At 33.3% G+C, this 24991-nt stretch overlaps 1 protein-coding gene across 12 annotated transcripts in view; it reads right to left on the bottom strand.

Moving 5' to 3' along the window:
• The window catches only part of SNX13 (sorting nexin 13), a 135225-nt gene that overhangs the window by 23864 nt on the left and 86370 nt on the right, over positions 1-24991 (bottom strand). For all 12 annotated transcript variants that reach the window (XR_006197265.1, XM_042919663.1, XM_042919604.1 and 9 more), the window contains 5 exons: positions 19677-19781; positions 18943-19075; positions 16360-16397; positions 11832-11901; positions 7378-7517 (listed from right to left, as the gene is read on the bottom strand). Coding sequence is in view for 11 of the 12 variants with exons in the window: in XM_042919663.1 (XP_042775597.1) it covers positions 7378-7517; positions 11832-11901; positions 16360-16397; positions 18943-19075; positions 19677-19781 (486 nt within the window). In the remaining variant the exon portion in view is untranslated. The remainder of the gene's footprint in view (positions 1-7377; positions 7518-11831; positions 11902-16359; positions 16398-18942; positions 19076-19676; positions 19782-24991) is intronic.

Raw genomic sequence — 24991 nt, forward strand, 5'->3', positions numbered from 1 at the left:
CCCAGGCACCCCAGCATAAATGGCTTTTATGATGTTTCTATCCCGACTTTCTTGACGATTTTTATCAAGAAAGGATGCTGTATTTTGTCAAATACTTTTTTGCATCTATTGACAGAATGATATGGTTCTTTTCTTTTATTAATGTGATGTATCACATTGATTGATTTGTGAATGTTGAACCAGCCCTGCAGCCCAGGAATGAATCCCACTTGATCATGGTGAGTAATTCTTTTTATATGCTGTTGAATTCGATTTGCTAGTATCTTGTTGAGAATCTTTGCATCCATATTCATCCGGGATATTGGCCTGTAGGTCTCCTTTTTTATGGGGTCTCTGTCTGGTTTGGGAATCAAAGTAATGCTGGCTTCACAGAATGAGTCAGGAAGCTTTCCTTCCATTTCTATTTTTTGGAACAGCTTGAGAATATTAGCAGATATTAATAATATATATATTATAATATTATATATATATTATTAAATTATATATAATTATATATATAATATTATAATATATAAAATATAATAAAGCAGATATTAACTATGCTTTAAATGTCTGGTAGAATTCCCCTTGGAAGTCATCTGGTCCAGGACTCTTATTTGTTAGAAGATTTTTGGTAAGTGATTCAATTTCTTCACTAGTTATGGGCCTGTTCAAATTTTCTATTTCTTCCTGCTTGAGTTTTGGTACTGTATGGGTGTTTAGGAATTTGTCCAATTTCTTCCAGGTTGTCCGGTTTGTTGGCATATAATTTTTCATAGTATTCCTTGGTAATTGCTTGTATTTCTAAGGGATTGGGTGTAATAAATCCATTTTCAATTGTGATTTTATCTATTTGGGTTCTCTCTCTTTTCTTTTTGCGAAGCCTGGCTAGAGGTTTATTAATTATGTTTATCTTTTCAAAAAACCAACTCTTGGTTTAATTGATCTGTTCTACTGTTTTGTTTTGTTTTTGTGATTCTATATTGTTCATTTCTGCTCTGATCTTTATTATTTCTCTTCTTCTGCTAGGTTTGGGGTGTCTTTGTTGTTCTGCTTCTAGTTCCTTTAGGTGTGCTGATAGATTCTGTATTTGGGATCTTTCTTATTTCTCAAGATGGGCCTGGATTGCAATGTATTTTCCTCTTAGGACTGCTTTTGCTGCATCCAAAAGGGTTTGGATTGTTGTATTTTCATTTGCATTTGTTTCCATATATTTTTTAATTTCTTCTCTAATTGCCTGGTTGACCTATTCGTTCTTTAGCAGGATGTTCTTTAACCTCCATGCTTCTGTAGGTTTTCCAGACTTTTTCCTCGGGTTGATTTCAAGTTTCCTAGCATTGAGATCTCAAAGTGCGCATGGTATGATCTCAATTCTTTTATATTTACTGAGGGCTGTTTTGTGACCCATTATGTGGTCTGTCTTGGAGAATGTGCCATGTGCACTCGAGAAGAAAGTATATTCTGCTGCTTTGGGATACAGAGTTCTAAATGTATCTGTCAAGTCCATCTGGTCCAATGTATCGTTCAGGGCCATTGTTTCTTTATAGATTCTCTGTCTAGATGATCTGTCCAGTGCTGTAAGTGGAGTATTAAAGTCCCCTGCAATTACCACATTCTTATCAATAAGGTTGCTTATGTTTGTGATTAATTGTTTTACATATTTGGGTGCTCCTGAATTCGGTGCATAGACATTTATAATTGTTAGCTCTTCCTGATGGATAGACCCAGTGATTATTATATAATGCCCTTCACCTCTCGTTACAACCTTTTTTAAAGTCCAGTTTGTCTGATATAAGTATGGCTACTCCAGCTTTCTTTTGATTTTCACTAGGATGATAGATAGCTCTCCATCCCCTCACTTTCAATCTGAAGGTGTCCTCAGATCTAAAATGAGTCTCTTGTAGACAGCAAATAGATGGGTCTTGTTTCTTTATCCATTCTGATACGCTATGTCTTTTGATTGCAGCATTTAGTACACTTGCATTCAGTGTTATTATTTAAAGATATGCGTTTAGAGTCATTGTGTTATCTGCAGGTTTCATGCTTGTAGTGATGTCTCTGGTACTTTGTGGTCCTTGCAACATTTCACTCACAGAATCCCCTTTAGGATCTCTTGTACGGCTGGTTTATTGGTGATGAATTCTTTCAGTTTTTGTTTGGGAAAATCTTTCTCTCCTTCTATTCTGAATGACAGGCTTGCTGGACAAAGGATTCTTGGCTGCATATTTTTCCTGTTCACACACTGAAAATTTCCTGCCACTCCTTTCTGGTCTGCCAACTTTCAGTGGATAGGTCTGCTACTACCCTTATGTGTCTACCCTTGTATGTTAAGGCCTGTTTATCAGAATCCTCTCTTTATCCTTGTATTTTGCCAGTTTCCCTATGATATGTGGTGCAGAAGATTGATTCAAGTTACGTCTGAAGGGAGTTCTCTGTGCCTCTTGGATTTCAATGCCTGTTTCCTTCCCCACATTGGGACATTCTCAGTTACGATTTGTTTGTAACACCTTCAGCCCCTTTCTCTCTCTTCTTCTGGAATTCCTATGATACAGTCATTGTTCCGTTTCATTGAATCACTTAGTTCTCTAATTCTCCCCTCATAATCCTAGATTTTTTTTCTCTTTTTCCATAATTTTATCTTCTAATTCACCTATTCTCCCCTCTGTCTCTTCAGTTCACACTGTGGCCACCTCCATTTTATTTTGCACCTCATTATAGCACTTTTTAAATTCATGATAACTCTTGATCTCTGTGGCAATAGATTCCTAAAGTCTTGTTCAGTTATGTTGCTTGTATCTGTTTTGATCAATTTTTTAGCTGTCATTTCTTCCTGGAATTTGATGAGAATTCTTCCATTGCATTATTTTGGCTAGTTTTCTGTCCCTTATGAGTTTTAAAAGCTTGTCATGTGTGCTCTACATCTGCGAGCACTGCTATGTTAAAGGGGGTCATACACTGTCCAGGGTCTGGCCCTTCAGGAAGTGTTTTGTGGAGAGTGTTACTTTCTCTCTGTTGTTGTGACTTTGGTTATTTTATTTCCCTACTCGTAATGATGTTTTGGACCCTCCACCAGGTGTGGTTTAATTTTTTCCTTGAAATAGCCCTATGGCCCCTCAGGTTGTCCTGGTTTCTCCCTGGTAAACTTAGTTTCTTTTCCTCCCAGACTCTTGGGGTTCAAAGTCCTTTGGCTTCAGCCCTTCTTTGTTTGAGAGACATGGGAAGTACAGATTCCCCTACGTCTCAGCCATGTTGGCCACCCACCTCTCCGAAACTACTGATTTAATTTTACAGAATACATACTTTATTCTACTATTACAAGTATGTTATGGGTGAAGTGTACTGTGCTCCCAAGTTCAGATGCTGAGTCTTTAACCCCTAGTACTTCAGAATGGGGTTATATATGCAGACAGGGACTTCAGAGAGGGAATTAAGTAAAACAAAGCCCTCAGGGTGGGTGTAATCTAATATGACTGGTATCATTATAAGAGGAGGAAATCTGAACACGCAAAGAGAAAAGAGACACCAGGGACGTGAGCACACACAGAAAAGGCCATGTGAGGCCATATTAAGAAAGGCATCCATTTGACAGCCAAAGAGAGATATTTCAGGAAAAAAACAAATTTACCAACACCTTGATGTTGGACTTCTAACCTCCAGAACTGCAAGAAAATTATTTTTATTGTTTAAGCCACTTAGTCTATGATATTTTGTTATGATAGCCCTGGCAAATTAATACATCAAGGGAATAACAGTATGCAATAAAACAACAATTTATTTTGGGGGTGCCTGAGAGGCTCAGTTGGTTAAGTGTCTGACTTCAGCTCAGGTTATGACCTTGTGGTTTGTGAGTTCAAGCATCACATCGAGCTCTGTGCTGACGGCTGAGTCTGGAGCCTGATTCAGATTCTGTGTCTACCTCTCTCTCTGCCCCTCCTCTACTTGCTCTCTCTCTCTCTCTGTCAAAAATAAACATTAAAAAGAAATTTTTTTAATTTCAGAAACTTTAAATTATTAAATGTTGTTAATAAAAAGAAATAAATTAAATGCCACAAAAATAGTTATTTTCTTAAAGCCAAGATTATCAAACTCCTTTTTAAACTGTCTAGAACAGAAGAATATAGGACTGATAGTTTTCTCAAATATTGCTATTATAAAAAGAAAAATGGGGAAATTTTATACTCTAATTAAACTTACTATAATCGTGGTATTTTAAAGATTATATTTAAATACAAGGTAAAGGGAGCCCATTCCCTAAAAGGTAATATAATTCTCTCTGCTAAAATTCATGAATGTATTTTTTTTTTTTAATATTTATTTTTGAGAGACAGACAGAGTGTGAATGGGAAAGCAGCAGAGAGAGAGGGAGACACAGAATCTGAAGCAGGTTCCAAGCTCTGAGCTGTCAGCACAGAGCCTGACATGAGGCTCAAACCCATGAATGGTGAGATCATGACCTGATCTGAAGTTGGTCACTTAATGACTGAGCCAGCCAGGTGCCCCCCATTATTTTTTAAATATTTTTAAAATATTTTTTAAACATTACAAGGATTCAAAATTTGTTTATATCCAAGCACATAAATACTTTTACTCAGTTACCTTAAAGCATACTTAATATTTAAATCACTAGTATTTTATCTGTGCTAATATACAATTCACTCAATATAATACAATTGCACAGTGTCTACTAGAATGTAGGCTCCCAGAGGCAAAGACTAGGTCTGTCTTGCTCACTGTTGTATTCTGAGCACTGAGAACAGTACCAGGCACACAGAAAAAAACTCAGTGTGTGTGTATGTATATATATATATATATATGCTGAATAAATAAATGCATAGTTCAGGCCATTTCTAAAATAACGTGATATTTAATATTAATTATTTTCTTTCAATTTTATAAATCTTTATCAATAAAACATCCAATGAGCCTAAAAACATCTGTAAAGAAAATGATAGTATATTTAGACTGGAAAAGCTTACATCACAAAGTTAAGAAAACAAAATCTGTTTTAAAATAATGTTAACACTTGAAGAGCTCTATGGAGTTAAAATTTATTTGTGTCAATAGGTTGTACTGTTACCAACTGATGAATTACTATGAATCACTGCATTTTTCTTCTGCTGTTTTATGAGAGATTTGAGTTTAAAAATATAGATAAGGCAGGGGCGCCTGGGTGGCTCAGTCGGTTAAGCGGCCGACTTTGGCTCAGGTCATGATCTCGCGGTCCGTGAGTTCGAGCCCCGCGTCGGGCTCTGTGCTGACAGCTCAGAGCCTGGAGCCTGTTTCAGATTCTGTGTCTCCCTCTCTCTGACCCTCCCCCGTTCATGCTGTCTCTCTCTGTCTCAAAAATAAATAAATGTAAAAAAAAAAAAAAAATTAAAAAAAAATATAGATAAGGCAGAGCTAAAAGGCGAATAGCCTGGGTCTTATTTACAAATGTTCAGCATTTTCCTTAAAGCTACATTTTCACTTAGAAGCTTTGTTTTTAAATTCTTAAGCTCTGTGAGCAATCTAAGTAATCATACACTACTGTGACTTGATAAGAAACACAAAGTCAAAACACATGCACTTTGCCTGCAATGAGCCCTTTTACAAATGACTTCTCTTGGGGCACCTGGGTAGCTCAGTTGTTAACCGACTTTGGCTCAGGTCAAGATCTCACAGTTTGTGGATTCAAGCCCTGCATCAGGCTCTGTGCTGACAGCTGACAGCTAACAGCCTGGAGCCTGCTTCAGATTCTGTCTTCTTCTCTCTCTGCCGCTCCCCCATTTGTGCTCGGTCTCTCAAATAAATAAATGTTAAAAAAAAAAAAAAGGTAATAAAAAATAAAAATGAATTCACTTTATTAATTTCATTGAATTTTTGCTGTATTGTAAAAGGAAATTTCTGTATGGACTGTTCTATTAATAAAGGTTTTTTTTTTTTTTTTAAAGTATGTTCTTCACTTATAATTGTCAATATGTAAACATAAACATGATATTTACAGTCCTTGCCTAGAATATTTAAATTATGCAGTTATTATTCCTCTTAATAGTAAAAAGTTAACACTATTCAAACAAAGAAAATTTCACATTATTCCAAATTCCCATTGATTTCCAAGTAAATAAAACTACTTAGCAATTCAAATTATTTTAAAATTTATCAGGTTTGGTTGATATATGAGGATGGGAAGACAGATAATATAAGCTGTGGGATTTTAGACTCTAAAATAGGTAATATTTATAAAATTAAAGCAATTATTTCATCAATGTGGGACAGAAAATTCTTTCACCTCTGCAAAAAAATCAATCTAAGCTGAAGAAACAAACCAAGACAACAAAAACAGAAGAACAGACATGTCCAAAGTTGTTAATTTCCTTATGAATATAATTTAAAATAGTATTTTTCATATGGGCTTCTGGAGTCAACCCTAATCTGGTTTTAATCACTTTTAAGCTATTAATTGTTTATCTCACTCTATTCACAGAGTATTTTAATGAAATGATCATGGTGCCAACCATATTTTTTCCATTATCTTAACTGAAAAAAGATATTTTCTGATTACTCAAATAATACAATGTCATTTCAAAGCTTCTGTCCATTCAGATGTCACCATTAATTATCAGTATTTTTACTGGTTTAAAACCAGCATGTATAGTTAAAAAACTTTGAATGAAATCACAGATTCTCAAAAGTTACATTCCATAGATCACATATTCCAATTCATGTGATGATGATCTATTTTTTTTTTAAGTTAAGGAAAAAAGTATTTAATAAAAAGTAAAATAGAGAAATAATTCATTTACATTTGTTGTCTTTAAGCGTCCACATACTTCTATAAAACAAGAGGGATGTATTTAGTAAGAATTAAAACATTAATTGGCTAATTTTAAACTTAATTTAGGTTGTGGTTCTTAAAACAACTTAATAGACCAAGGATTTAACTGTTACACTATTGGGTAAGGATACTATTTAAAATAACTATAGCTCTGGATTATATTGTCCAAAATAAAAACACAAAATGCCCTACAGTGATACTCCTCCATATCTTAAACCAAACCTAAATCCCAAAAACCTCTTGCAAAGCACAACACACACACACACACACACACACACACACACACACACACACACACACACACACACACACAGTTAGAAAGATACATTCATTATAATTTTCCAAAGCAGACCACTGATATTTTGTCACTAGTCTACAATGGTTATAACTGGTTTAAGACTGATTTACTGGTTAAATGCTCCTAATCATTCTAACATTATGCTGACTATACAAAAATTCTTACCTTACTTCCTTTGGCTCTGCTCATTATCTTAGCATCCTCAGAGCTATTTAGAATCAAACATCAAATTAGGAAACAACAAAAAATGCACAAACTCGAAAATGTACGTTCAGTGGAGGATTACCTGTTCAGTGATCCTCATGTGGAAGTCATGAAAGTCGCTGTAACGGCGATAGGTTTTCCACATCTCCTCGCTGTTAAGACCACGCCGGTGAACAGTGATAGCATATAACGCGTACGTCTTGCCATGATCATTACAAACGCCTGCCACAGCATATGGGTCATAGTCAGCATATACTAGTCATTTCAAACAAAATGAAGAGGAGCAAAACACACACAGAAGAGGAAATGAAGAACAAAAACAAACAAAAGAACATGAAGTGAAGAAGAATTTGAAATGACAGACTGAGACAAAAGGATGTCACCAAAGGATAAAAGACTCCCATCCTCTGGACTCACATTCACATTATAAGTTTATGATGACACTACTAGCCACACAGTGATACCTACCTACTTCGACTCACTTCCTCAAGAGCTTGTACCTATTCTTAGTATGACACCACACTACCGCCTCATAATGTAACATTATTCTCTACATATTTAATAAAAGAAAAGTAACAGATATAAAATAACAACCTTTGATACTAGCTTTCACTATTCAATTGTATTTCAATTAATATCTCTCCCACCAAACAGAAAGCAAAAGCCAAGAACTACAATTCATGGACTTCTGGCAAGTCTCTTTACTGTTTACAATTATCAAAAATTTATAAATGTAGTTCATTCTGGAGATTTTTTTTTTTTAAAGACATTTTCCTACACAGCATCCTAGTGAGGTAAACTCAAAACCTGTTCCGATTTTGTACTAAACTTAAGACATTTGTTGTGAATCATTTTCTCTAATTTTCTTTCCTATTTTCCAGTTTCTTTCCTCCTTCTAGTGTTGTATTCTAGATCGTTTCTTCAGGTCTCTACAAGTTTTGAGTCTCTAGTCATCTATATCTGGTCTGATTCTTAATCCATCCACTGACCTCAGTCTCAATTACAGTATTTTTTTCTATGATTTTATTTTGGTTCTTTTGACAAAGTGTTGCATTCTTGCCTTAGCTTTTATCTCTACGAGTGTTTTTAATATCCCCTCAGGCTAGGAGACCCTGTGGTACACAATCACTTGAGGATGGCTATATCTAGACACACCCACGCTGGGAATCAAGACGGGCTTTCAATTTCTTGTGGGTACCATTTCCAGACATGATCTTGGCATTCTTTGTTTTATTCTCTTGACACCAGGCTAAGTTTTTCTAGTTCCTCGTTCCTATTAAGCCACCCTTGGTTACTCTGGGCTTCATGTGAAGTACTAGGTTCCAGCTTACTATGGCCTTAGCTCATCCTGCCACTTCTAAATTTGAGAGACATGAAAATGCTCTCAAAAATCAAAATAGCAGGGGTGCCCGAGTGGCTCAGTTTCAGCTCAGGTCATGATCCCAGAGTCGTGAAATTGAGCCCCACATGGGGCTCCATGCTAAGTACAGAGCCTGCTTAGACTCACTCCCTCTCTCCCTCTCTCTCTCTCCCTTTGCCCTTCTCCCCTACTCGCTCACTCTCTAAAATAAAAAAAAAAAATCTTTTTTGATTAAAATAAAAAAAAAATAAAATCAAGATAGAAATGTTTATGCTCCTGTGAGCTCCCTGGCTTCAACTCCACTTTGCTTTCCTAAATTTATTTTTCGTCATGGCCTATGGCACCTGTACATTTCTCCCTGTAGCTATTTTTATTTTACTGTTTTCAGCCTTTCTATGCGTGGAAGGCAGGATTTCCAATAGCACTTTAGACTACCACTTGGCCCACAAGTATAAATTGCTCTTCTAATAATAGATTACATTAATCCATAATTGTGAGGGGAAATAGTGGCTGACTAAATATTTTGTATTTTGTATATAATTAGGCCCAGAAGGGTTTGCATAGCATCTTACTAAATTATTTTAATAGCATGAACGCTAAAAATCCAAACTGGCAAATGCAGTTTGGACAGAAACCTCTTTTAGGCTTTCATCAACATTTTTCTAAGATTTGCACTGTCTACTCAGAATTGCCCTTTGTTCCCTTTTTATCTAATATCAATTTCCTGATTTGTCAAAATATAAGATTAGGGATAGACTTTGGTTGCTTCACTCTCTGAGACTTTAGCTCTCTGTAACATTATTTATTATCCACTGTTCACTTCTTCCAATGATCCTTCTCACAGAGACCTGTGCAGAACAAACTACACCGAACTTTTTCATCCTGTTATAGAACCAGCACCACTCAACAGAGTTAGCACGGCAATGAGGCAACAGTTTTATCTGTTGTGTTCAAGAGAGGTTTGGTGAAAGAAAACAGAAAGCAGAAGCCTATTAGGCAACAAATCATAACCAACTAGAAGTTAACAAGAGCAAGACTAGGATGGAATAGAAAAGAAATAAAGGGAAGAATGTTAAGAAAGCATTCTAAAAAAGATTTCTCACAAATTGACAGGCAGAGGAGCTCATGACTCGGGTGCATGAACAATAGGAAGAATAGGTTGTGCAGAAGACAAAAAGGTAATTTGATTTTAAAAACAGATAATGAGGCTGCATATATTTATTATAAGATGACGGTGAGATATTACAGTGGAAATAGGTTTTGCTTTCATTAAGACAATGTTACTTATGGCAGGTGATGTACAAGCTATGTGTCACTAATCCAGAATGAGATAAGGAACTAGACCAGAATGTAAATCAAGCTCTCATCACTAAGTACATTGCTGAATTTAGCTAGTAGATTTTAAAGATTACACAAAGAGAAGTGTTCAGTAGCCCATGGATCACTCCTTGAGAAGCACTTCACTAGAATCTACGTTCTACTTCCTGTAATAAGATGTTAAAAACATAAAATCTAGACTCAGAGACTATGAAGTCTAACTGGTAAAATATTTATTGAACAAACACTAATATATAATGGCTACTCACGTAATTACTAATGTAATTAATTAGTCTCAGAACAGCTCTGTGAGGTACACATTATTATTGATCCATTTTATGGATCACAGAAGTTAAGGAGCTTGCCAGGTTCACCCAACCATTAGGTGGCAGAGCTGGGACTTGAACCCACGCAAATGGGAAAAAAGTTATGCTCTTAACAACTATATTATGTTGCCTCTTTAGTATTTATACTTAAGTTTGTCTGACAGAAATAACAATTTATTAAAAATGCTTTTAGTGCTTCCATACATTTTAAGAAGCTAATAAATACTTTTAAGTAAATGGATAAAGGAGCTAGAAAATCAGAATGTTTAGAGAAAAGAAAGATCTACAAAAGAAACATGAACATGAGTGTCTTCCTTGAGACATAAAGTATAAGGTCCTCAAGAAAGAAATAAGGACAAATACCGAATATTTGCAGTTTGGAAATATCCTCCCATTTGGAAGACAAACCAACAAAGAAAAGAGAGACTTTTAAAAAGAATTTTACATTTCAGGAAGGAAAATTGAAACAACAGTGAAACAACTATAACAAAAGCTAGAAGGAAAAGCAACAAAACTTCTGGTTTTATTGACAAAGGTGTCATCCAATGACCCTTAAGAGCAGGTAGTGTATGCACCAACTAACTGTAAAGGATAAAAGAACAACTTAGACAGCAATTATAAATAACTTATTTCAGAAATATGGCAGGTAACACAGTGCAAAATGAGATTCTAGCTCCAGTGAGAAGCAAAAGAAAACAGAGATCTTAAAAAAAAAAAAAAAAAAAAAAAAAAAAAAAAAAAAAAAGATGTAAATTATCTTTTAAACTGCATTGGTACTGTAAGATCTCTTTTTAGTACCTAAAACGTAAGCACGAAATTGAACTGAGATACCTCAATATGGTAATATTTCAAATGTAATCTGACAGACATAATCCTGTAATCTAGTGAGAGGCTGGACAAGTAAACCACCATTACCTACTACTCATTGGCATTATCTAATAACCCAGTGGCAATGATGTAAATTGATTTTTTTCCTCAGTTCACTAACCATTTTGCATGTATGCTGACTGAGTCACAAAATTTTAGAGGTTTCTCACCTTATCCAAGCATTCCTTAAACTTCTGTAAGCTCCTATACCAAAGTTTCATTAACCCAGTTACCTAGTCTGACTCTGCATTATGAAAAAGATTGAGCTAAAATCTACCCCAAGTGATTTCTTAAGAATTCTGCAGACAGTTATCAGCTAGACACAAACAAGAGGAAAAGACTGGGTTTCAAGTTTATTAGCTATGACAAAATGCTTAGAATTTAAGCTTTTCCAAGTGTTAACAGTAACAACCTTAGAGAAGGAAGATCTATAAGTATATTCTAACATACATATAAGGTATCATCAAACATGATACAAAGTATATATCAAACCATATACACAATAAACATTTTAGAAGTTAACAAAAAACAATGCAGAAAAACATGTAACTTAAAAATACGACTATAGAACAGAAAAATGGTTTGTAAAAATATATGTGGAAAATAATCCAGGTGTAATAATAATCAATAATTTTTAAGCAATAATTGTACCACAAAGTCTCTTACCAGTGTCTGAAATGTAAGCATGAAGTTGTACTGAGTCATCAGAAGATACATTTGAAAGGTCATCTAACGACTTGGAAAAAAAAATAAATAAATAAATGTATACATTTTTAATTTTATAGGAAAAAAAGTGTTAAAGCATTTTATGTCACATATGCCTTACCCATCTTTGCCCCATGTAATCTTTATATTATTTGTATCCCTCCCCCAACAATAATCCTCTCTATTTATATGAACAGGATAGAGAAAATCCACAATTAAAAAAACTATAAAACAAAGAAATTCGGAAATCAACTTAGTACATCAGATTATTTCTTCCTTCATTGCTTATCCGCACTTGCTACTTCTTGATTATATTCAATACATGGCAAGAAAAAAATATGGAAAAAATCAGTAGACATATTCTTAACATTTCAATTTTTTAAAATGTACTAGAACCAATTCCTTATTATTTATTAATTTAGAAATAATTTTAGATTCCTTATCTAACATGAGAATAATAGTACCTACACATTGGTTACATAAGGATTAAATAAGAAGACATGTAAAACATTTAGTAAGACTGCCTAACACAAAAAGTTATCTATTATTGTGATCTGTATGAAGTGAATCCAGACTCTAAGACAGATTTCAAATAATTTTGAAAAATAATTGCACAAAAATCATTACTGAGTGATTCGAAATGAATCTTTTTTAACTATGGCCTTTGGGTTTAAATTTAAAACTTTTTTGCCTCAGATACATACACCCACACATACCTAGAAGGGAACATAATCACATCATGATAGACTGCAGGAAAGAGTTACCTTGAGCCAATTATATTTATTGTAGTAGTAGTAGTAGTGATAATAATAATAATAATAATAATAATAACACATTATGTACTTGAAATTATTGAAGGTAAATCTTATATGTTCTTAATATAAAAATGGTAACTATGTGATGTGATAGAGGGGTTAGCTAACCTTATGGTAGTAACCATTATGTAATTATCAAATCAATATGTTGTATGTATTCAACTTATATAATGTTTTATGTCAGTTATAACTCAGTAAAGCTGGAGAAAAATAAACAGCAACAAAAAAGAATTAACTTGAAATTGCTCTCCTCAGAAAGGACTGCTTACAAGCCTGGCCCTTGGATGACAATTGGTGGGAAGGTTCCCACCACTGCCTAACTGCTAAAAGTCATTCATTGTACCTAACCTGTTTGTATAAACAATGTGGTTTATGTTGAACACCTGCTTTCCTTTTGGGAGTCTTGAATTTTAGTATACACTAACCAGAAGTTTGCCTATGTGACCGGCCTCCAATGAAAACCTTGGTCACTTAGTCTCAGATGGGCTTTCTTAGTACCAGCATTTCATATGTGTTGTCACTTTCACTGCTGGGAGAATTAAGTATGTCCCATGAGGTTTCCATGGGAGAGGATTCTTGGAAACTTGTATCTGGTTTCCTCTGGACTTTGTCCCATGAGCCTTTTCCTTTTGCTGATTTTGCTTTATATCCTTTGTCTATAATAAATCCTATCTATAAGCATGACTATGCTGAGCCCTGTGAGTCCTCTTAGTAATCATTGAACATCAAAATGGTCTTGGGGACTTCTTGACACACAGACATTATATGGTTCAGAGATCTTACACTTTAAAAACCACAGTATCTGAATGAACTCCGAAGTCTTAACATGATATTACCAATACTACTAAAGAGTCAGTTAAATGACTTAAATGCAGCCATACATGTTACACAAAGCCATTTAAATTAAGGCAATTGCATTCTAAGGAGAAGGCCAAAATTTATCTACTGAAGACTGATTAAGAGAAGCAAAATATGATAATTCCACACAAATAATCCACAGCATTCCCCTGGTCAAGTCAAGAAGGCGAATCATTTAGTTAAAATGGGGCTTCTCCAGTGATACCCTAAGAGACTTTAGCCAAATCAACTGTTCTTTCTTGTACCTCAGTTTTCCCCATGATGTAATGGCATAATACTTGCTCTACAATTTTGTCAGTTTATAAAGTAAATTATAATGCTTTGAAAAGAAAAAAAGAATCCACTTATTTAAGTGGTCATATGACCAATAGTCAAATATCTTGTTAGAAATATAACCTTTGTTTTAATATTACTTTTATATGAAAAAGCTTCAAAGAAAATAGAATTTTCTACAAAATTCAGATTGTTATCTACTACGATCTTCTTCCAATTACAAACTATCACAGAGAATATATAACAATTGTTTTTCAAAAAGTATTATTGTTGTTAATTACTATCATTATTATTATGATTAACCTTTCCTTGTAGGTAACATTTCAACAGCTAAATGCTACTTACTTTAAACATGTTAGCATCTTATACTATGCAACCCAGAAGTTGTTATAGAACTTTGTACATAAATGTCTTTTTAGTACACCTAAAATATACAATTAATAAGTATTATTTTCATTAAATATGATGAAATAATCTATTGAAACATCTCTTAAACACTAGTCACAGGTATAATGCAAATGCAAATGTAAATATCAAGGAGACTATATAAAATTACAAGTGATGAAATAATATTAATTACAGTCTGATTTAGAATTATAAGTACTATTTAGTAAAAGAAAACTATGATCAAAACAAGTACACTAATGCTGCCCTGAAATAAAACATAGTTTTTGTTCAGTGATCCTTGGGTTAAGATTCTTGAATCTTTGGCAAAAAAAGAAGAAGATCCTTTTTTAAACTACTATGCTAAGTCAAAAACTGAAAATTCAGATTTACTATTATAACCCATACAACTATGATGTCCCTGCTAGAAATGTTTACAATTCATGTGCCAATCTCAATTGAAAAATGAGTAAATCAATACAAATAAATATTTTCTTTGCTTATTATATGGGAAAAAACTATTATGACCTATTTTACAAACTTCAAGCTATTTTTAAAATGGAGCTATCCGCTAACATTTATCTATATATTGGGATTCCTGGGTGGTGCAGTCAGTTGAGCCCCTGACTCTTGACTTTGGGTCCTGGGATCAGGCTCCCTGCTGATCATGGAGCCTGCCTAAGATATTCTCTCTCTCTCTCTCTCTCTCTCTCTCTCTCTCTTTCTCTGTCTTCCCTGCTTTCCTTCTCCCCCCTCTCCCCCACTCACACACACTCTCTTCCTAAAAAAATAGTAATTTAAAAAATTGTCTATATATTTAAAAAGAATCCAAAAGACTCCACCTACTTAAAAGCTCAAATTTAATAAAATTAAGTGAATAACAAAATACGTCAAGTCATCAACCTCAAGTGTGACCTTTGTCAATCAAGATAGTGTTCTGGTTTCTATCACTATGTGATAAAGAAACTGTTATTTGAAAAAGCATTTATTCCAAATATGGAATAAAGGAAACAAGTATTTGTTACTAGTGTTCACACATTTATACAAACACTACAAATATGAATACCTGAAATTTCAAATGAAGGAAAAGTTTCATTGCATTTAGGCATTTTTTCTATATAATGAACATTATTACTAATACTTTCTTCATGCTCTGGGAGTTATTCCTTCTCGTTATAAGGCTATGGAGTACAACAAAAAAATGGTAGTGATACCAAATGACTTAGGAAAATATTCTAAATGTTACACCACCTCTGACATAACACTATAGCTGACTGCCTTGGTATTTTGTTAAAGGTTATGTAATTTATAGAGTAATAAAACACTCAATATGGTCATTTTAGTAATACAGAAGACAACATAAGATAATGGACCTCTAGACCATTTAGCTATTACAAAAAGTATGAAAGTAGTGTAGCTAGAATGAAAAACAAAGGAAACAATCTCTCCCTAACCACCCCCATAAACATTGCACTGAAACTTTCATAGAAGATAATATTTCTTCCTAGCAACATTTTATGAAGTAAGTTATTCATGCCAAGGATGGATATATAAAAGAACTGAAATGTTCATTATTTCACACTTTACTATGAATGTATAAAATGCCAATGACAGCTTATATGTTAAAAAATATGTCATTCTTAAACCTGTAATCGTAAGATAAAGTTGCTTAATTTACTATAAGGCTTTAAGCTTTTTTTTTTATATATACAAAAACCTGAATTTGTTACAGTGTACACTATTAGAAATATCTGGAATTTTTCAGATATCCTAATTTTATATTTCTCTTCTACACACAAAAAGAAAGAGCGAATTTCAATGTACACATTTATATGTCACAAGTTTACTATTCAAAACACCACTGTTCAAAGTCACTTCAAAATACTAAATATTGGGAATGAAAATATGAAATCGATTTTTTATCAAATACAACTGAATTATGCAGGTGTGACTTAAGCACACTCTTATAAGTGAAAATAAATAAATTTCAGAGGCTCTTATATGTGAATTTAAAATTTCTTTTAAAGCAAGTAACTTCTTAAAATATTAAAGCATGATCTGAGAGCTTCTAATATATCATTTATTTATGTATGTTATGGCTCACCTTTTATAATATTTTCAAGCCACTTTAATAATTAAGGCACCCTAAGAGTACTTACCAAATTTATGCTTCCTGTAGGAGACCCATTAAAAGATTCTGTGGGAGGGAAAATTCAACTTAGTATACATTAATAACATTTTGGAAAGAGTTGTTTTATCTAAGGTTAAAACGCTAAGAATGAAAGTCACCAAAGCAAAGACTTATTAACAAAAGAGTACAGAAAACTGTGGTACGGTACTCCCAAACACCTGTTTCCTTAAGCCTCATGGTTTTCCAAGCCAGGTATTTCAGTGAAAATATTTATGTACCTAAGTTGCCCCATCTAAAACATATACCAAAAAAAGGTGTTCATGTATAGGAAAACAATTATTAAATATTTTATTTTCCCATTATCATATGAAGTTGTCTGATACAGTGTAAATATGAGGAAAACACTGCAGAGTGAAGTCCATTAAGAAAGGTCTCAAGTATTTTGTTAGTTTTTACTGGATTAAGACGTATTACAAATAAAACTTTTCTTTCCTGTGAAGAATAAATAGATTATTAATATAGCTATTATTTCCACTTATTCTTGGTAGATTTGGCTCAAAAACATTGCAACCCTAGGTTCCTAAATATCTCACTAATAAAACAAGATATATAAAACTTCATATACAATGCCATTTAATTAAAAAGCAACTAAAATTATTTTTAAACAGTAATGTTAGAGAGCTAAGTCAATTATACATTATTAAAATTAATGTCTTTTCCCTCAGTTTTTTATTCTATATCTGAACACGCGAAGTTATCCATTAAGATGCAACTCTGTTAAAAATACAAATTAATGTATGGCCAAGTAAAATTCATATACAGTTTTAAGTTAAGGTATGGTTTTTAGCACTTAAGAGATTATGAATAAAAGCTACAAGTGAATTTACAAGACTTTGGAAAAGTTCTTACACCATAGGATCAAAAACTACTCCCACAGAATATATTGCTACTATCGCCATTTTAAATTATATATCATTTAGAAGCTCATACAATTAGCTGATTATGATTCAACATATCTTCTTTCATTCTGGGTCATATAGCAAATCCACTTCACAATACTAAGAAATTTCTAAAGTAGATGGAATTGAAATAGACAAAAAAAAATTCTAATAGTCCTTTCTGGAAATAGCGCTGCTACTTGCAAATTCACAGCAGCTTTGTAAAAGATTTTTCAACAGACAGTAAGTACAGATAAACTAAACTTGAGGTTAGCTCCTACAGAAGTACTCTTCAAAAAAAAAAAAAGTTCCTTAATTATGCAATCAAATCCAGTTAATGGAATATTATTCCAGTTTTAGAAATAAAACCAGAAAGAGTATTAACTAAAACTCCCACAATACTAGACCAACAACCAATATAAAAGTTAATAAAACTCAAACGCAAACTTCTCTAACTGGGTTTCTTAGATTATTTAAAAAGTAATATCTTATTAATGTAGACCAGGGAGTGGGGAAGGGGAGACAGAGGAGAAGGAAGGCTAAGAACCTTTTATAATGGAGATACTTTTTAAAGCAGTGCTTACTACCTAAGAGATCTATTGTATGTCCAACCCCAATGGTCCAGCCCTTAAAACCTATTCATAAGTGAATGATTAAAATTAAAGCATTCTCTTAAAATAATTACTTTGTCAAATCTTTCCCATTTACTTTTTATTTTCATTGCTTATATAGACAAATTTCAAACCTTATTGAAATAAATCAAATCTTATATATTTAATTAGTTTAATAAGTACTAACGAATTGGATCACAAGTAAAATGGCCACTGGGCCTCACAATATGGAGACTTGTGCTCTAAAGGCTGCCTCTCCCATTATTTTTAAATAACAGCTTATATACTACTGATAAAAACTGGTATTTGTGTTTTAGTCTATAAATCATTCTCATATACATAATTTCCCTTAAATCCGACAAATGATATCATAATAACTCTGAAAATATGGCAAAAATTTTATCCTAGATTTACAACTAAGAAAAATGAGGCTTAAAGAAATTAAGTATTTGGCCAACATCACAGAGGTACTAAGTAGCAGAACAGGAGTAAAATCTAAATATTCTGATTCTCAAAATCTGCTTTCCTCATTATGCCACAGCGGTAATAGCCTCATCTGAAAAAATTCAATGTTGAAACAAATGACTTTTGTAGCTTCTTCCAGCTTATACTGTGCAGGGTATAATTAAAGGGAAAAAAACTGTTTTTTTAAAACAATGCTCTTTGGATTATGGTACACTCTCAGGATCACTACTTGTTATCTCATTTAATCCTCTCAATAATCCTGTTAATCATGAATACTATTAGTTACTAGCAAAAGGGAAACTATCATAAAAAATATTTGGGTGATACAATTCAAGAAAACATTTTTTTAAGACTCCAAGGCTTTTATAGCTATGTTCTAATCTGTTATTAAATTTTCAACATTTTGATTTAGTGAGGTAACTAAACTTTGTCATTCATTTATAGATTTAAATATAATTTATAATTGGGCTTCAAGGTATTTTCTATCTTGTTTTAAAGATCATGTTTTGGCAACAGAATATATGTAGGAATACGTTATGTGTACACACACACACACACACACAAACACACACACATGTGCAATGTGTGTCACCTTACCTCCATCACCATCATCTGATCCTCTGAAACTAGGATCTTTTAACATATCCAGCTCGGCTAACATGCGCACATAAAGTGCATTCTGTCTGAAGGAAGGATAAAATCTTTCATCTCGTAGCATCAATTCATAAACCTTATTGAAATAAATTAAGATATTCCACCATTAATACAGATAATATACTAATTTTCACTAATAAGATTTCACCAAAAGCTAGACAGAGGTCTTGCTATAAAGAATCACAGATCACAGATATATAGATATCAACAATAAGCCTCCATCACAAATAATGATTTCTCAACTAATTTCACAACTAAGGGACACTCCAATACCTAAACTGCATTGAAAATGGTCCTACAGCAACACAAGTCACATGACAGGTTATATATAGTGTTCTAGGAAGTACTATATTCTAAGAAACAAGCCCACATAAAGGCTCCAGGATCACAGTAAAATAAATTACATCAGGTTACTGACATATCAACTCATGAAAGTCTAAGACTATGTATCTGGCCCTTTAGATTTAAATACCAACCCAACATAAGTATTTTCCTCACTTGTCAATTAAATGAACAAACTGGCCTATTATCCTTTTTGTAACTGAGAAATCTGAGTTCTATTACTCACCTTTTTAGTTATTTATACTTTTATATTTCAATAACCTTTGAAAAACTGAATTACATGTACAAAGAAATACATATTTTTTATAAGAAAGAATGATAAACTCAACATATACCTTCCTTTGAATGTCATCAAAGATTTCAGGGGTTGGATCTTCATGATTCAAAGTATCTGCTAATTTTGCTACCAAATAATCATCAACAGTAACTCTTGGAGATGCCTAACAAACAGAGAAAAATAACAGTAGTAATGGCATTTTGCGTTTCTAAATACAAGTTTATTCTTTATAGAAGAATTACATAGTGGAATCATATTATTGAAAGTAACTGGCAAAAAATCCTTGCTTTGTAAACAACACTGTGATGTTTAATAAGGCTGAAATAAGAACCAAACCTTCTTGTCATAATGTAATACAGAATGGGAGACAAACATGGATTTAAATCCTGGCATTTGCTGAATAAGTTCCCTCTCAATAGGCTTAATTTCCACAATATGCAAAATGGATATAATACCACCTACGATTATTATGTAACCATGAGAGATTTATCTAAGGCATACAATCCCAGTGTCTAGCACATAAGAAACACTGTCATTAGGAATTAGTGTTTAACATCCAGTAGCCCTGGATGTCTATTTAATGACTGTCAAAACAATAAGCCATTTTTTACTTATCATTTAACACTAGAAATAGTCCTTTTAAGTTGCCTTTAAAAGAGACTATCCTTTTCCTAAATTTGGCTTTATATCGCTGTAGCAAAATCCCAGTGTGATATGGGAGGGCAAAAATATGAAAAGTTAATTTCTTCCAACGACTTTCATTTTAAAGTGCATAATATGACAGATACACCACAGAAATATAAAATCTGATGTTCAATGTGAAAAATTTCTTTATTGAAAGAAAAAAATGCTGAAAAACTAGAAATATGGTCTTCTTTGGCATGTCAACTTGAATTTTTAGTTCTGAAGCCTCTGGAGAATAAATGAGTGACAAGGATGTTAACTTTTAAAAAACTAGAACAAGGGGCGCCTGGGTGGCGCAGTCGGTTAAGCCTCCGACTTCAGCCAGGTCACGATCTCGCGGTCCGTGAGTTCGAGCCCCGCGTCGGGCTCTGGGCTGATGGCTCAGAGCCTGGAGCCTGTTTCCGATTCTGTGTCTCCCTCTCTCTCTGCCCCTCCCCCTTTCATGCTCTGTCTCTCTCTGTCCCAAAAATAAATAAAAAACATTGAAAAAAAAAAAAAATTTTAAAAAACTAGAACAAGAATGCATTGTTTAAATAATTTCTTTATGCTATCCAATAGAATTATCTAAAGAAAAGAATGGATAAATACAGAAAAAGAGAAAGGTTTACAAATAAGTAAACAACAGAGTATAAATGTATAGGAAAAGGACTATACAACTTCTAATGTTCCCTTGTTAATTCAACATTATAATTAGTAAACCCAAGTAGGTGGTGCAGGGTGGTTGGAGCTTTTTGGAGGAGGAAGGGGAGGGTGCTTATTTGTTGACTGTGTATGAGAGGATGTGGTGTGGTGGTGTGTGTATGTTTTCCCCTGAAACAACAAAAAAACTAAACAACTTCAAGTCTGTAAAAAAATATTAGAGAGGAACTGATGTTAGCTAGTTTTGTCCTTTCATTTGCCCTCTAAGATGACTAAACTCAGTTTCTAGGAAATAAGAAGATGCAAATTTGAAAATTACAACATTTCACATTTAGTTTACTTTTTCCTATAATCTCAAATATACAGAACTGAATTAAGCCTCATCTTTGGTATAGGGTGACCAACGTTTTTAAAGAGTTATCACAGGACACAACTAACCAGATCTCAAAGAATCAATATAGAAAAAAATATTTATATACATTTTTTACTATTTAACATAAAAATACAAAAATGTGTTTTTTCAGAATTATCTATTAATGTGTGTTCTGCACTTTTCCACTACACAAATGTGATTATTTAAACAAGAGGACTACTTAATAGTGGCAATTAGTAATTAATAGGACTAATTCAACAAATAATGTTTGAGAAAAACCTAACTATTTAGGTTCTGTTTTCTGATACACAATTTAACTTTTTAAGCTCTTCATTATATAATAAATATTGCAGGCTTTATTATTGTGTATTATTAAAGTGCATAAATAGAAGACTTTTAAAAAGATTATAAATATAATAAGACTAAACAGGTATTATCTATATTTAACTTAAAAAATTACTTTCCTTTTTATTCCACGATCTGATGAAGATATTTTTACTTTTTATGTTTCCTTTTTTAACAATACTTCTCTAATCTGCCTGCAGACTTTAGGACTTTTTTTTTTTTTCTTCTTAAACCAGAGGGTATAACTGAATACAACCAAATACAAAATTCACCTTGACTTTTACCTCTATTCTTAAGCCTACATCACACTTATTTCCCTTATCAGTCCAATGTGATGACATCAGGTTAAATAAATACCCTTTCGGGGTGCCTGGGTGGCTCAGGTCATGATCTCGTCGTCCGTGAGTTCGAGCCCCGCGTCGGGCTCTGTGCTGACAGCTCAGAGCCTGGAGCCTGTTTCAGATTCTGTGTCTCCCTCTCTCTGACCCTCCCCCATTCATGCTCTGTCTCTCTCTGTCTCAAAAATAAACGTTAAAAAAAATTTTTTTTAAATATATAAATTAAATAAATAAATAAATATCCTTTCAATAAAACCATTTTGGCATAGAATACTAAGACTTTCCTTACTAAAAGCAGCAGCAGGTTTTTAGACCTATAGGCCCAGTGTATCTAAGAATTTACCATATAGACTTTATGTCTAAAATGCCCATTTTAAACACTTCAAAGCATAATGCATGTCATTAAAAGTTAAACTTCTCTTCCTCAAGAAAAATGGTTTTAAAACACACAGATCATTTAAACTTGTGAGAGTGAAGGTGAATTCCAAACAAATTATAGTTTTAGTAAAGAAACAGAAAATCCTATTAAAGCTGGCGGTCCCTTTCTGGTGATATTTTTTGAGTCCTCAATAGTCTCATCTCAAACAAACAAACAAAAACATCAGCCATTTTGTTCACTGAGTTTTTCTATAACCCACACAAAAACAACTTAGGTCAAACCACCCTTCTCAAGGTTCCTCTTAGCCTCTTCAAAGATCATTCAACAGTTCTGGAGAAAAAGGCATAGAAATTTCTGTTTACCAAAAAAATAAATAAATAAAAATAAAAATATTGGTTTACCATAATTCTTTCCACCATATTTATTTTTTATGTATTTTCAAATTAGAAGACATTATTCTTCTCCCATTCTTTGAAAACATGATTTTACTGCTATCAATATTTTAGCATTTTTTCTATGGCTGGCAACGATAGCTATAGCCATGTTGAAGCAAATGTCTAAAATGCTTATTTTCTGACACTTTTATAATGTCAAGAATCTCATTAAGTGTTTATGAATGTTTTGAAGAAACTAAAAATTGACCAAAAAACTTTTATGAAAGCCTCGGTATCACAGGTAAGCAAATGGTACCCCATTTTAGCAGTATTGTATAGAAGGAATACATTATTTAGCAGGTAAGATCTTTTCATTTTCTTCGGTAAGAAGTTTATAGACTGAAAGAAATTTGTCAAAATTTACATTTGCACTGTCTGATAAATATGTATTTATATAAAAGCAAAGTTTCTTTTATGTTTTCTGCAATTTATTAAAATGTTAAACATCAAGATTATCTAAAACTCCCCATTTCTTCACATCGAAGAACCTAGTAGCTATGGGAAACATACCCTTCTTGCCACAATGTGATGTAACACAATACACTACCAAAAGCATGACTGCTGGTTAAGAACTGCCAGAATAAGTTCTAAACTTGAAAGGGCCAGAACACGTTATCAAAACTTTCTCTCTTGTTTACCCACAGGATATTTCAGCTGAAACTTCTGAATCATGAAATGTAACACTATTCAGTTTAAAAGTAACTCTACTTTTACAAAGCAAGCAAGGGACAGATAGGCTAATGTGTGTTCATTTGTACACTGTGCCCAAGCTAATTCACTTAATCCTCACTAGTTTTAACTGATCACTGGGGTCTTTTGGGGAGATGGAAAAAAACAAAAAACAAAAGCAAAAACTTTTTATTAATTTAAAATTATTTGCAATATTCAGTTTCAATATTTGCTTTTATATCCTCTTCTCCACCAAGACCAATCTCAAAACATTTTTTATACATCATGTAGTATGCTTTATTTTGGTTACTCTCCCTAATCCAGGTATAAGGCTCCTTCTCTTTGTCATTAAAACGACATAGTCATTTAGTCTTCTTTTCTGGCACTGTCTAGGTCATGCTGATGTTGGTACTGTAATTATCCTCATTTTCATGTCTCAACTTTTAGAAAACATGGTTTTAATATTCATAATGTTAAAAATTAAAAAGTCCTGGGACACCTGGGTGGCTCAGTTGGTTAAGCATCCAACTTAGGCTCAAGTCATGATTTCGCGGTTTGTGAGTTCAAGCACCACGTCGGGCTCTGTGCTGACAGCTCAGAGCCTAGAGCCTGCTTCGGATTCTGTGTCTCCCTCTCTCTCTGCCCCTCCCCTGCTCATGCTCTGTCTATCTCTGTCTCTCAATAATAAATAAACATTCAAGAAATTTAAAAATTAAAAAGTCCTATCACAATACAAAACACATGACAGGAAAAGTAAAAGACAGACTGTGAATATCCAGGATAACAAATCACTTAAATTGTAGATGCAGTATAGACAATAGAGTCCATTACTGTGAAGAGCAAATAATGGCTGCCAATATTATAAGCTAAGGAAAAAAGACAACGATGACTGTGAAAAATCCACACCATAGTCATTTGACACTAATATGTTGCCTTCAGCCCTGAATTTCTGGCATCACATTGAGGTTTTGAATTTTTGTCAATCTTCTCCATCCAATGCTAAAATGTGGGACTTGCTGTGTCCTGGGGAAAGGTTTCCCAAGACTCAGGAGGTCTTTCAATGCTTTAAAAAGAGATGACCTTCAAAAGAGTAACAAACTCATAGTTGACTTCTCAGTAGAAACATAAAAGCCAGAAAACAATGAAATGCTATCTTTAAAATGCTGAAAGAAATTAGCTTAAATAATTATTAATTTTTTATTTATCCAGTATTAACTATAATCCCCACACTGGATTACATAAAAAAGAAATGACCACAACCTACTTTAAAAACTAACATAGAAAGACTTTGATATATACCTTAAAGCTGTGTTTTTAAATAGAAACTCTTGAATGTGTGCAATAAGAAAACATGAACAGCAATATTCAGAACAAAAGTATGAGAGAAAAGAAATGGAAAACAAACCAAATTGCTCATAAATATTACTGAAGGTAAATAAAGTCTTGTATATGTGTATGATAAAATACTTCAGTGAAAATGAACTATACTTACATGAATGAAAATGTATAAAT

This window comes from Panthera leo, chromosome A2 (assembly GCF_018350215.1).
Source record: "Panthera leo isolate Ple1 chromosome A2, P.leo_Ple1_pat1.1, whole genome shotgun sequence".
Taxonomy (NCBI): Eukaryota; Metazoa; Chordata; class Mammalia; order Carnivora; family Felidae; genus Panthera; species Panthera leo.